The following is a 13,578-nucleotide window of genomic DNA, read 5'->3' as shown; positions in this document are numbered from 1 at the left end:
TCGCCGAGGGACGCGTACGCAAATGCCGGGTATTCTAATTCTTTCCAAACTTCCATGCAAAAAGTGTTACATTTTTTGCATGGAAATTTATTTTGGATTGTAGGCTCTAATTCACCGAATTACCGCATAACTCACCAAAATATGTCCAAAATTTTATAAATTTAATAATTAATTTTTTTTTTTATAAAACATAAAAAAAACATAAAAAAAAAAATAAGCCAGCTGGCTTAGAAAAGAAAGCCAGCTGGCTTTCTCCTCTAAGCCGGCCGGCTTTTTCTTTTAAGGAGAGGGACACCCGACGCTGGAGGACGACTGGAACATGGACCCGACGCTGGAACACGGAACCGACGCTGGATTAGCACAGCGGGACCAGGTAAGTGGGGATTTTAGTGTAGGCGAAAAAATACGGGGTTATCCAAAAGAGCAAAAATATTTAGTGTGAGAAATTACGGGCTTTGCGGTTAGGGGGTTAAGGCAGCAAAAAACAGGAATAATCTTGTCAATAGCGAGAAACCCCTTAAAACCTGACGGAGAACAAAACCTTTGCCTATTCTATACAACAAATAAACATATTTGTGGAGTTCTACAGTACTTTAGTATCTTTCTTCATTTTTGTGCACATGGAGGTTTGGTATTTGAAGACAAAGCACTGATAAAGCAAAGTATTGACAGTTTGATTTGGTATTACCTGTTTAAGCGTACCTAAAATCAGAATTTTACCTTTACATAAAGGGGTGGACAACCCTTTTATTCAAAGTAAAAAATTTGTTTGTGTTTTTTTTAAATGTGCAGCACCGCGATCAAGAATAAATGGGAGCGCAACGCCTCCCAGGATACCTACGTCACACATCACAGGAGGCTCCTGGCTGCATATGCTGAAGAAGCCCTTTCATCATAGGGAAAAAAAATTGCAGATCCCACTGCACAAGTTTTTTCCCAATCTACGCCACCCGATCTCCCACCTGCACAGTGCGAGATCAGGTGATGTAGAAAGAAAAACGCAGTAGAAGAGAGCAGAAGATGTCGGCGCCTGGCGCTCCCTCTGTGCCGGCCCAAAGATGGATACCGGGACCACACGGGACCCAATAGAAGAAACCTCCTGACAGATAGACTGATCTGCAGGATTGAAGGTAAGTGTAATTTTTTTTATGGGGTTAGTTTTGGGTTTACTTCCACTTTAAGTGACAGTGACCACCAATTGGAAGCATAGATCAGTGCTGAGCATGTTCACCATCTTGGAACATACTAGTAATGTTTTTTAGATACATATTGGAGCATTATATTAGGACACAAATACATCAGTGATGGTCAAGGTTTTAAGTTAAGATGCATACATTAGATTTACCAAAGAACAGGCAAATTTATAAAGATGAACTCCACTGCATTGTGTAGAAAAGATGTTATAATTCCCTTGATATTTTTATTATAGTTAATAGAAAACATTTCAGCCAGTTGCATTCTGTATGAAAGATAGCTTATGTTGGGAATGCTTACTCTAATGGATCATTTACAGAAGGTATAGGGGAATGATGTTGTCTTACCTGTTCTCCTTTTTCACCATGTGGTCCAGCTGGTCCACGCTCTCCCTGCATGCCCTTTTGGTATGAAATAAGTAAAATTAGTAGTTAAACTGGATTATATTTTACACTGGGAGCAAACCCCAGACAACTCTGCTTCTCAGGGGTCCATTTCCAGCTTATATAACACTTACCCTTTAACCACATTGTTTACCATTAAATTGATACTTTCTTTTAATACAATCACTGACATCAAGTCGTAGATCAAAAATGTTTCCAATATGCCAAGTTTAAACTTTAGACATTTTAAAAGATTAATCATTGTGTAGACTGCTCCTTTAGATGGTAGTTGATTTTGTCAAGAATCTAAGCTAACTGTGGGTTACAGAGGTAAGATATTAGACATAACCCAGGAGATTATTAAACAGTTTCACATGTAAAAAAATACAACAAAAATAAATACAAATGCCACCTGTTACACCGACAAGATGAATGGAGGGATGTGTTTTAGGCTGTGGCTACTTTGCTCAGTTACAACTTTTTTACATTATTCAAAATTCTCTGAGGATTAGTACATAATAGATATGAATATATAATATTGTAAGAATTTTCCTGGGTTTTTTATATAATGTTTCTTGCTCATTTCCACTATTTGTTTTAGCACAGAACATGTGTTTTATTACCAATTTCGTTATTATGTTTTCACTATATGAATTTAAAGATTTTAGTAGCGCTAGTAGCCACAGCTGTTAGCAAAACAAGTTTGCTTGAAACAGACCCCTGCAATACAGAATAAGTAACACCAAAGCGGGCAGGGTAGGTGGGACCCACTCACCACAGCATATACAAAACACAGCTTGGTTAGACTGGAAAGAACGTTTAGAAAGTGTGACTAGGACAAGTAGACACTTGGCTTACACAAAAGACGTAAGGACAAAATGGTTTGCTTAGACTATGGGAGTGATAAACACATGACACAGTGGTGTAAGTTTGGAATAACAGCCCCAATGTGGAAGAAACAGATTGCTTAGTTATAATAGTTCTTGGGAAGGTAGACACTAAAGCAAAGGTAGGGTATAAAATTACCAAAACACTATAGTTTCTTTAGATCTGACACTTTCAGCTGTTGGGCATGTTATATATACAGCATATTCCAGATTTCCTGCAATATTCTGGATTTTGCCAATATATATCTGTACATCAAATTTATTATTGTCTTTACATTTTGACAATGTTGCCCCTGGCCTGTCTTTTCCAGAATCTGAACACTGTTTTGTCACTTTCTTTCTTATTAAGAGAACTTCAACCAAAAGTTTTAAACACAGTAGGAGAGTAGAACATTTTTGATGTTTTTATTGTAGTCTGAAGCCAGACTAGGATGGCTGAAGCTAATTTTACCATTCTCTCTAGGAGATACAAAGTCACTGGGGTAGAAATTGGGTGGAAATGTCTTCATTGGGACCACAAAAAGTAGTAAAAATTGAAAAGTTCTAAACCTCCCTAACTCTACCAAAAGCAAAAAAAAAATGCTTAAACCAAATATATACCTTAAGCATCTCTACTTAATAGTCGTATTTATACTCTTATATAACATCACATATATATATATATATATATATATATAATTTTTTTTTCTTTCTCCCTGGGATACAAAATTTTTTCTACATTGTTCATTAGAAGAAATCTGTATTATATTCATACCAATATAATGGAATTCAAATGAGAAATGTCCTAGAACAGATAAACGAACAGAAGAACAAAGTTTCTGATTTTCCAAGCAAGGGCAGTTTTTATACTAGAGTGAATGTTCTGTTATGCCAAAGTGCATATTTATAAGGGCAGTTAATCTGACATTCACAACAGAATCTTCCTAGTTACAGTATTTTAAATTACAACAGTTGATTCACCACTGGTGAATATGTGTCACTACTTTTCTAAAATTGCCTAAAGTTTCACTTTGAAATAAATTTAACAATCTATAATTCTACACCTAAAGTATACAAAACTTTTGAAATTACAAATTTAACTGCTGAATTACATTTTTTTTCTAGTGTGAGCTATTTTTTTTTTTTGGATCATTAGTTTTTTGGTACTCAGGCCTTGGTGCTGTAAACCAATAGCACAGGAGAGTAATATTTCAGTGCTGATAGTTTAAAATACCCAAGAAGGTAAATACAATGGTTCAGATTTTAGTTAGGGATTGGATTAAAGATTAGTTTAGGTTGAGGGGTTAAGGTTTATGGTGTTAGGTTTTAGAGTACAGGTTGTAGGTAAACTTTCAGGGTTATGTTACCTGTTAGAATTAAGTTACGTGTTAAGTGTCTATTTTACTGTAGGTTTAAGTGTTTTAATACAGTAAGTGTTAGGATATAAGTAAATTCCATGATGCTTTGTTTAAGGATATAAGTTACATGTGAGCTGTAAAATACCTAAAGTCCTACTTCCAACATATCATTTAGGTAGTTGGTTATTACAGAAAGGGGCAGGCGATATCCCTTCTGCAATAACTGTTGTTACTTTTTTTGAGCACCACTCAAACTGTCAAAATTTTCTTGTCAAAAAAACCAGGCAATTCCAGCCTCCCTTGGGTGTGCTTAGACTAAATGAATTCCCGTTCGTGGAAGTTACGTCATCCAGGCACAGCCAATCAAGATGGCAGAGGATTGTATTTAGGAAGCAAAGAACAATTAAGATGTGATTGAATAGGGATAAGTAATAGCAGGTTTAGTTCTGCTTTAGGAGTCTGGGCCATTTAAAAATTAATTTAAATGTAATGCCTAGCACACTAATCCCTAGCACACTAAAGTACCTGCCTGCAACATGCTGGTTGAAATATTCTTGGACTTCTATGGGGATATTTTTTTTGACTTATACACCTTATGCGTATCTTTAAAACAAAATTTTCTGAAGTTGAACTTTATGGATTAGAAACATGTTAAAGGTTAGCCTGACCTTTAACATGTTTAAATTGGTATTTGTTTTCAGCACGGAAATCTCTGTACCAAAAAAAACAGCACAAGGCTCCCAGCCCAGAAAACCAATTGTTGACAGTTATTAGCCATATCTTTTCATGTGTATCTACCTCTAAAAAGAGCAAGTAATGTGGGATGGTAAAATGTTTAAGAAAGTTAGAATCAGGGATCAGCTGTAGAAAGATTTTAGAAATAGAAGGTGGGAATCTAGATACACACAAGTGGAAGTTGTCTCACAAGTGATAAGACTTGGGGCACACAAGGGGTGAAATTTAAAGTTACATCAGGTGTGGCACAAGAGGTAGGATTTTGGCACAGTGCTGGTGAAGTTATGTGACACATGGGGTTGAGGGTAAGGGGATCATTAAAGCGAGCAGCTGGGAGGAGGGTTACATTCTTACAGGTAGTCCGGGGGAGCCAGGAGAGCCTGGAAAACCTGAGGGCCCCTGAGGGAAAAAATAGGGTATCACAATCCAAGACCCAATGCCAGTAGGATGAGGAACATGAGCACCCTCAATCCAAGAGAATAACACCTGACCCTCCGGAGAAAGCAGGATCAACAACATTATTATTATTGTTAAAACAAGTTTTACTTTTTTTTTACCCTGTTCACAGAAAATTCAGAACTTTTTGCAAAAAATAGACTAAACATATTATTTTTTATTATAAATCATTTTAAAGAATTTGTGATTCACATTTCAAGATTTTAAATGTAATATTACTTCTGCAAGCAAATGACAATTATTATGTTCTTAGCACCTAAACATTCAGAATGTTTTATGCATGTAATGGTATACCTAATGTAAATTTATCCAACAAACCCTATCCGTAATAGCTGAAAATTGTGGATACTTATTTTCAAATTTTGACATCAAGTCTGAAAGTTACCTTAAGATGTTGGTTCGCTAAACTCCTTCTTACTGCATATATAGAATAGTGTGTAAATATTTACTTTTAATTGCAATATTTTTTAAAAATGGCATTGCTCATTATAAGATGGTGACAGACCTGATTGGGAATTAAGGGGTGCCATTATGTCTACTAACAGAAAAATTAGGAAGGAAAGAGGTACTTACAATTGGTCCAGGAGGGCCAGGAAATCCTCTTGGTCCTGGAGGTCCCTATAAAGATAAAAGAACTAATGAAACTGATAAATCACTAGACAAGCATGATTTTGATGGGAGAACCAATCTTATTACCTCTTCTCCTTTTAATCCAGGCAATCCTGGGTGACCTGGTCCCCCTTGACATCCAGGATCAGGTTCGTCCCCCTGAAAGACGAGAATGTTGAAAGGTTGAAAGGAGAGTTGAAGGCCAATATCAATTATGATAAGATGCACAGAGAAGGATTAATACAAATGTATTTCAGAAAAATGCTTACAATTTCCTCTGTCTTTTCCAGTAGACACTACAAAAAGAGAAAAGAAAAAATCACAGGTAAAGATTTCCATAGAAACAAAATTAAGGAACAACAAACTGCAACATGGGATACATTGGATTAATAAGCAGTCACAATACACTTACAATACAAAACAATTATTAATAACAAATATTTACTATTATTGTAGGCATGTGGTTTGCTGTAACAAAGAGTTAGGGAATGACAGACAGGAATGACAGGACAACATATAACTTGTAGTTATTCACTGTATTTCTTTCCACTAAATATTTCCATCATTATTAGAATTTATTATATGCAGATACACTTGGAGACAGCACACATTTTTAAAAGAACTAAGGACATTAGGGAGGACAAAAACATTTTTACTGTGTTATAGGGTTAGATAGCCTTACATACAAAATTCTGCAGCACAAAGACATATATTCAAACAACACAGTGAAACCATACTGTCACAGTACCACATAATAATGTCATACAGCCACACTCCTTTGTCAATCGTACTCCTCTAGGTCTCAATATGCTGTGAATATCAGCTAACTAATTTTTTGCTATGTTTCATATATCAGACATAAGGCACAATGCCATTTATTCTATTGGACAAGGATACAACTGTTATATACAGCAAAACAGGGGCACCCTTGTTTTACTATGTGTACCTACTCAACAGTACTGTTAGTAAAAAAACAATAGCTATCCACACATATGAATATCACACGATATTGGTATATATTGCCAAAATACCATGTATTGGTACATGGTATTTAAGCATGGCTAACCTATGAGGCCTGATTTAGCTCTCCAAGACTGGAGAGAATAAACGTTGATCAGTGAAGCTGGGTGATACAGCAAACCTGGAATGCATCTGGTCCGGGATTTAAAACATTTGCTAGCAAATAGCAAATGACTTTGAAGAAACCCATTCCAGGTTTGCTGGATCATCAGCTTCACTGATGAAAGTGTATCTTCTCCAGTCTTGGAGAGCTAAAATAAATCAGACACATGGGCCCTGATTTATTAAAGTTCTCCAAGGCTGGAGAGAATATACTTTCATCAGTGAAGCTGGGTGAACAGAAAACCTGGAATGGATTTGCTTTAGGTTATTAGCTATTTGTTAGCAAATGTTTTCAATTCTGGACCAGATCCATCCCAGGTTTGCGGGATCACCCAGCTTCACTTTTGAAAGTGTATCCTCTCCAGCCTTGGAGAACGTTAATAAATCAGGGCCATGGTCTCTTAGATGAGGCTGAAAAACAGCAGGTTTAACAGACAGGATTTGAGGGTTGTATGAACTCCATATTCCATTGGCCTGAAGATATAAGGACTGATGCCATACTCTTGTGTATCCTTTGCATATGCCGATCCTGCATGTATCAAGAGTTGTAAGGATGGGTCTAGTAATGACTAGACTGTTAACTAACATTAAACATCCCTAAAAACACAAGGTGCCCAAGCACATATTCCAACATACTTAATATAAACTGTAAGCCAAAAAAATAAATTGTATACAAAGGCAGAACAAGCCTTCTCACTAAAATGACCAGTCACACATTTGTCTGATTTGCTAGATGTTGCAAGCGTTCTATTTAATAGTAATACAAACCCTAAAAATTAGCTTGTTGGTGCACAATCACCAGGATGTTGCTTTGTTAATCACACTATGGGCCTGATTTAATAAAGCTCTCCAAAGCTGGAGAGGATATGCTTTCATCAGAGAAGCTGGGTGATCCAACAAACCTGGAACCGATTTCTTTAAAGTCAATTGTTATTTGCTAGCAAATGTTTTAAATCCTAGACCATATTCATTTCATGTTTGCTGGAACACCCAGCTTCATGGATGAAAGTGTATCCCTATGTCTTTGATTGACATAAATGCCACAACAGCGGAAAGCAAAGTCATTCAGATTTCCTCATAGAACCGAACATCACATACAGAAAAAACACAGTAACACATTACAGTTCATAATATCATTCATATATTTCACACATTTGTTTCATACCCTCTCACAGTCCTCTCCTCCAGGGATGCCAGGCAGTCCTTGCTCTCCTTTCTCTCCCTTCATGGCGCTGGGATTTTTCTGCACATTGGCACAGTCCCCACAAATACTCTGTATGAAGCAGGGGGATATCAGATAAACTAGTTCACCCCCAACAAAGTGGCTGGTCCATTGTTCCATGGATTTCCCACTAGACACATAAACTTCAAATATAGGCCACTAAAATAAACAAAACCTTTGATGCAGTCCCACAATCCTTTTTGCCATTCCCTATGACATCCTCACCTTCAGGATATCAATGTTTCGCTCTGCAGCCAGGGGTCCCTGAAAAAAAAAATGTGGGTGTTAGAGGACAGTAATAAGGACACACAAGGCAACATGGGACACACAGAACTGCACAGGGACCCTGCAAAGCGAAGTGACAACATGGAGACACCAAAAAAGGGTGGGAAGGTGTGCACAAATCATAGCTGCCCTACTTCCTCAGTGTGACAAGGATTAGGGTTACATTTACAGAGCGTGGCACTGACACATAGCAAAAGCACACCAGCGCTCTATACCTACCAGTTCTCCTGGCACTCCAGGTGGTCCTGGCATACCATTGTGTCCGGGCAAACCCTACAGTCAAGGAAAAAATCTGGGGCTAAAGCATGTGCTAAAATCTCCATCATCTGCACCGTGTGTTTCTTGCACCCACTTTTATAACTAACAATATTGATAACTTAGTGCTAACAAGACACACAGCCCAGACATGAAGGTAATTTAGCCTCTAAGTAATATCTGACTGCCATTGTCTTGTTTTTTATCTTATTTAAGCAGTCCTATTCACTGGAGAGTTCCCCTTTTGATGTCTGCACTGGTTCCAGAGCTTATTTATTATAATTGGTCAAAAAAGGCTTAATAATAGTAAAAACACAAGAGTAACGCCAGATCTATGACTCCAGCTAAGCTACAATAGTCTGTTGTTGTCCAGTGGGTACTTTTACAGAGTATATTTTTAATAGAACAAAACTGGATTTTACAGTGAGGCATGTTTAATTTAAGCTACTTAGCTAAGAACAGCAATAGACCATAAAAAAGTTGACCAGTGGATTGTAATCAAACATTTATAGCTTTATGTACTGGAAAATTTAAATACAATTGCTCTGTTACGTTGTGTATAATTCATAAGTCACTCCCTTTATTTGGTAGGTGCAAGAACATAAGGTAATTTAAAGGGAAACAATAATGCTTACAGTCACCTTAATTTTAATCGCCCAAAGTTTGGTTAATATTTTCATTTTTCATGCTAGCATGATTTGTAGTTTATTAACCTTTTCTTATGGTTTCCATGATACAAGAAAAAAAATTGTTGAAGAATGATAAGCTTCCTTTTAAACAAACCTTTTATAAGAAAACATAAAACTTGCATGTATAAGCACAAAATATATTAGTATGGCCTTCTGTTTTTTTTTTTTAAAGTACCTTCAAAGTTCTCTAGCTCTCCAAATCCTAAATTCAACGATTGGCTTTCTAAGGGAATGTTTGGTCTAGTGGTTAAAACACATGGGAGAAGTAACCTCTTTGCTTTTGCAGGCATTTGCTTCTGTAAGTAATGTAATTGTATATAATTATTAAGAAGTAAAATGTGATTCCAATTTACAGTAAGTCTATAGGGATAGATGGGGTGGCATCCCTATGATGCTGCATGTAGAATCTAATAAAACAGTACTGGAAACAAATGTCTCAAAAAAGGAGAAAAATAAAACCCATTCATTCTAATGTTAACCATTTTTAGGGGGCAGTTGAATGGGGTAAAACTGCTTAAAACCTTTTGCAAAACCAACTAGTCTGAACATCCTAAAATGTCATGCCCACCATCAACAATCAGTTTTGATGCATCCTAAAAGATCCCTGGGGCTCTGGCACTGGACTGGTGGACACTGGGTGGCATGTCAAAAGTCTGACCTTCAAAACGTTGGTATTTCATATCATATGGGATTATGTGAATATGTCTGATAATTCAAAATGTTATAGTTCGAGATCTTGCACGCAGGTTTTGTTTTCAAATATTTTCTTATAAAAGCTTTGCCTTAAAATATGCTTGTGATAAAAAAAAATCATATTCTCAATATTACATATATGCCCCCCAACTATTAAAATGTTCTAGGACTCACCTGTAGCACAGTATTTTAGAACATGCATCAATAAAATAGCTCCTGCAGTCTGCCTATTTATGCCTCCTCAATGTTCACTGAATATATCATGCTGGCTGGGAAGATGATGCTAATAACAGGTTTATTATTTTTTGAACATTTTCACATTAAAAGTGAAGAAGAGAGTACAAAGAGAATTAAGAATACGGCTCACCTGGTGACCGGGTAGTCCGGGAGGACCAGGAGGTCCTGGTGGTCCGGGGGGTCCCTGAAACATAGAGATCAACAAGCAAAAGTAGCTTAGAACTGGCAAGTTGTTTTGTGAGGTCACCTGCAGCATTTGTAATAATTTATAGGGGTTCCTTACACTTTTCCCCATTTGGGTGCATTTAAACATTCATTTGGGATAAGCTGCCAACACACCTCAAGAGCTAAGAAATGCATTGGACTTTTTTTTTTTTTTTTAACACAGCACATCACGATTCATGGCAGATGTATTGTAATGTACCACTTCTGTAATTATGAACCACACAAATTGCCTTGTGTTAATGTATGTTATGGTAATAGATAAGGCCAGAATAAAAATTCAATCAGGAATGCTGCTAACAACCATTACAATTTACCATGCAGAAGGCATTTGTGGCATTTAGGCATTTCTAGCCTGTGTTAAAAAAAAACAAGTACAATTTGATAACCGGTAGAAATCTTGTCTAAATATTTTATGTATTCTTCTTGTGTACAAGTTTTGTAAGTCTTGGAAAAAGGAGGAAATCTAAAAAAAAGTTGAGCTAAATGCAAGATTTGTATATTGGTGTATATATGTTATCTTATAGTGCCCATGCCAGATGTTGGCCATGCATCCATCTAGTTCCTGAGTGTAAGTATAACTACTGGAAAGTACAGGACTTGGGGTCAGGGTGTACATGTATATACTTTTCAAAATCTAAACTGTACCAGATAAGAGCAACTTTAATACAATATAATAAGGGGAATATCATAAAAAATGTTCACATTCAGTATAGATTTAAATAACCTTACTACATGTTTATACCTTATATCTCTTGACTGTATTTATTTTGCTCAGCGTTTTTTGTTCAGAGGCAAACCTGGGACAGTCCAGCAAGGCTAAAGCTAATCAGAAAATCCCCTAAAGTAACACATCCTACCTTGACAGCACCCTCTGAGTGCACATTTAGAACCACATTCAATAAATTAGTGCCTCTCTCAGAATAAATAGACAATAATCAATTCAGACCCTGTGTTTTGCGCTTTAAGAGGGAAGGGGTTGCATAGTTTTTCCCGCATAGATGCCTGTACAAAAATGTACATGTTTATCAAAGAGACTTTTATGTAAAATGATTAGAATGATTTCATGCAGTGCTAAAACCATAAATGTATTTTACATGAGTAGTTGGAATTTGCATTAACTTGCTAATATGTATGGAATTCAATTTACCAATAAATGAGAAGTAAACCGTCATCATTAACAGAGAAATATTAGGTTACAAGAAACCCAAAACTGACCTGAATTCCATATCGCCAGAAATCACCATTTAATGAATCCTGAAGATTAAAAAAGGTTCTGTGAGCTAGGTAATGATAAATCACATTCATTTCCAGCAGAAGGAGATACTTACCATCCATGGTCCAGGAGGACAGGAACATACTCCACCCTCTCCCTAAAATGAGATTGATACGTCATCAAATACCTCTGTTTAGATCAGTCTTTTAGCCACATTCCAGATAGGTTACTTTTTACAAACCAAATACTGTTGTCTGGGAAACATGGATACATAAAGAATTCCCTGCTCTTTTGTAGAGACTTACCTCTGGTAATTACCTTTTACAACTGCCCCTAGAGTTTTTATATGATTTCAGAATGCATAAGCTTTTAAGCTTTTATCATGTAAATACATATTGTAGTAAAAATCCTTTTAAAAAAAACCTCCCTTCCTGTAATTAGGTGGTCATTAGATAGCAGGGATTACAATGTATTATTCAGGTCAGCATGGCCTCTAGCCAATAACAATAAAGATTTATAGCATATCCTGAGCAACTTTTCTGATCAGTTATATCTGAAATAGTACAAAAGAGAGCCGTTAATGCTTTAGACAAGTGGGATCATGGCTTAACCATGAAAAGACAGCCACTGACTATCCCAAAACAATGCCATTACCATTACGAAATCTCCCCCCAATTATATTTAGAAAAATAATTTTACACGCCCATTACATCTCCCTTAGCACAATTTATTAAATCATTATGTCAAAATTAGTAGTATATATTAGAGGGGTAGATTGTACTTACCTTTTCACCTTTGTCCCCCTTGTGTCCCTATATAAATGGAAGTAGTGACATGTAACTATGACTGTAAAGTAACAACATAGATTAAAATAAATTAAGTAATGGATCAAGAAACAGTCTGAAGTTACTACACCACTGGTTTACTTTTAACATAGAACAAGTGTTTTTTTTTTAACATAGAACAAGAATATTGACAATGGGAAAACACAAATAAGTAATTTTGATCTCTAAGTTTTAAATGATAGAAAAACAAATAAATATGCTAACCCTTCCCTGATACGAGAAGCATAAAAAACAGACTCTTCATTCTGCTGTAGGTGGGCAGCATCTGACCTCCTTTTCTCTATGTGATTTAAGTCCCTGATGGCCTACCTGTCTACATATTGGCAGGTCGGTATTGGTTGGGGGGCTTGGAGTGCATGCATAGACCAAAGTGCTGTCATGGACTGATTGCAGGAAGCCACATCTGTATGTGACACCTGTGTTTCATGAATGGAAATATAAAATGAGGGGAAGACAGAATTGAGTGCAAACTTTTTTTTCATGTTGATAAAATTGCTCCTCTCCTTCATGTGTTCATTGCACGCCCAGGCTGTACTTCTTGTTTCACAGTCAGACAGTCACTCTAGGAGACAGCCAACAGTATGAATTGGCTAGATGACGCTGGATGTCTTCCAGCCAGGAAATAAGACACGTTTTATTTCACTTGCTGCAGATTTTAGTTTAGTTCTCATTTATTTTGTAGGAACATTGGTGTACCTATGTCTCATGCATTATTACAGATCTTCTTTAGGTGACCTACTATCAATAGAAAAATCACTTCTGCTTGGTTTGCAAAGAACTGCAAATGCTGCAGAACAAAAGCATGTGATCTTCTTTCTTTACTCCACAATAGTACTTCTTCTGTAGAATTTACATATATGCCTCGTTACTTTTTAAAGAGACAGGCATCATGAAAAGTGAAGTAGGATGTTTAAATATAGATGCATCTGGATAGTGTTGGAAAAATGGAATAGATATGAGAGTCCATCTAATTTCACACTCCTGTATGTTACATGCATATGGCATCGATATAAATCCTATTGCATTTTTAATTTATTGTATAAGCTGTCTCAACTACATTTTGGTATGATTTACATGCTTGCTATATTTCAGACTGTGACTAGCCTGAGCTGAAAACATATTACTTATGACACAGAATGTCTGTTAGCATAACTCTGTCTATAGACCGGCATTAAGGTGAACGTAGTGCAA

The 13,578-nt window shown here is 36.5% G+C and overlaps 1 protein-coding gene across 5 annotated transcripts in view; it reads right to left on the bottom strand.

The window, feature by feature from the left end:
- COL16A1 (collagen type XVI alpha 1 chain) overlaps window positions 1-13,578 on the bottom strand; it is a 126,245-nt gene that overhangs the window by 26,027 nt on the left and 86,640 nt on the right. Inside the window, exons 39-50 of one of the 5 annotated variants that reach the window (XM_072418620.1) lie at window positions 12,328-12,354; window positions 11,658-11,699; window positions 11,545-11,583; window positions 10,235-10,288; window positions 8,450-8,503; window positions 8,171-8,209; window positions 7,889-7,996; window positions 5,871-5,897; window positions 5,689-5,760; window positions 5,566-5,610; window positions 4,891-4,935; window positions 1,542-1,595 (exon numbers count right to left, since the gene is read on the bottom strand). In XM_072418620.1, the coding sequence (XP_072274721.1) occupies window positions 1,542-1,595; window positions 4,891-4,935; window positions 5,566-5,610; window positions 5,689-5,760; window positions 5,871-5,897; window positions 7,889-7,996; window positions 8,171-8,209; window positions 8,450-8,503; window positions 10,235-10,288; window positions 11,545-11,583; window positions 11,658-11,699; window positions 12,328-12,354 (606 nt within the window). The remainder of the gene's footprint in view (window positions 1-1,541; window positions 1,596-4,890; window positions 4,936-5,565; window positions 5,611-5,688; window positions 5,761-5,870; window positions 5,898-7,888; window positions 7,997-8,170; window positions 8,210-8,449; window positions 8,504-10,234; window positions 10,289-11,544; window positions 11,584-11,657; window positions 11,700-12,327; window positions 12,355-13,578) is intronic. The other 4 variants (XM_072418629.1, XM_072418647.1, XM_072418638.1 and 1 more) reach the window with 4 other exon arrangements.

The sequence above is a fragment of the Pyxicephalus adspersus genome, chromosome 1 (genome assembly GCF_032062135.1).
Source record: "Pyxicephalus adspersus chromosome 1, UCB_Pads_2.0, whole genome shotgun sequence".
NCBI lineage: Eukaryota > Metazoa > Chordata > Amphibia > Anura > Pyxicephalidae > Pyxicephalus > Pyxicephalus adspersus.
This window is presented reverse-complemented; position numbering and strand designations above follow the sequence as displayed.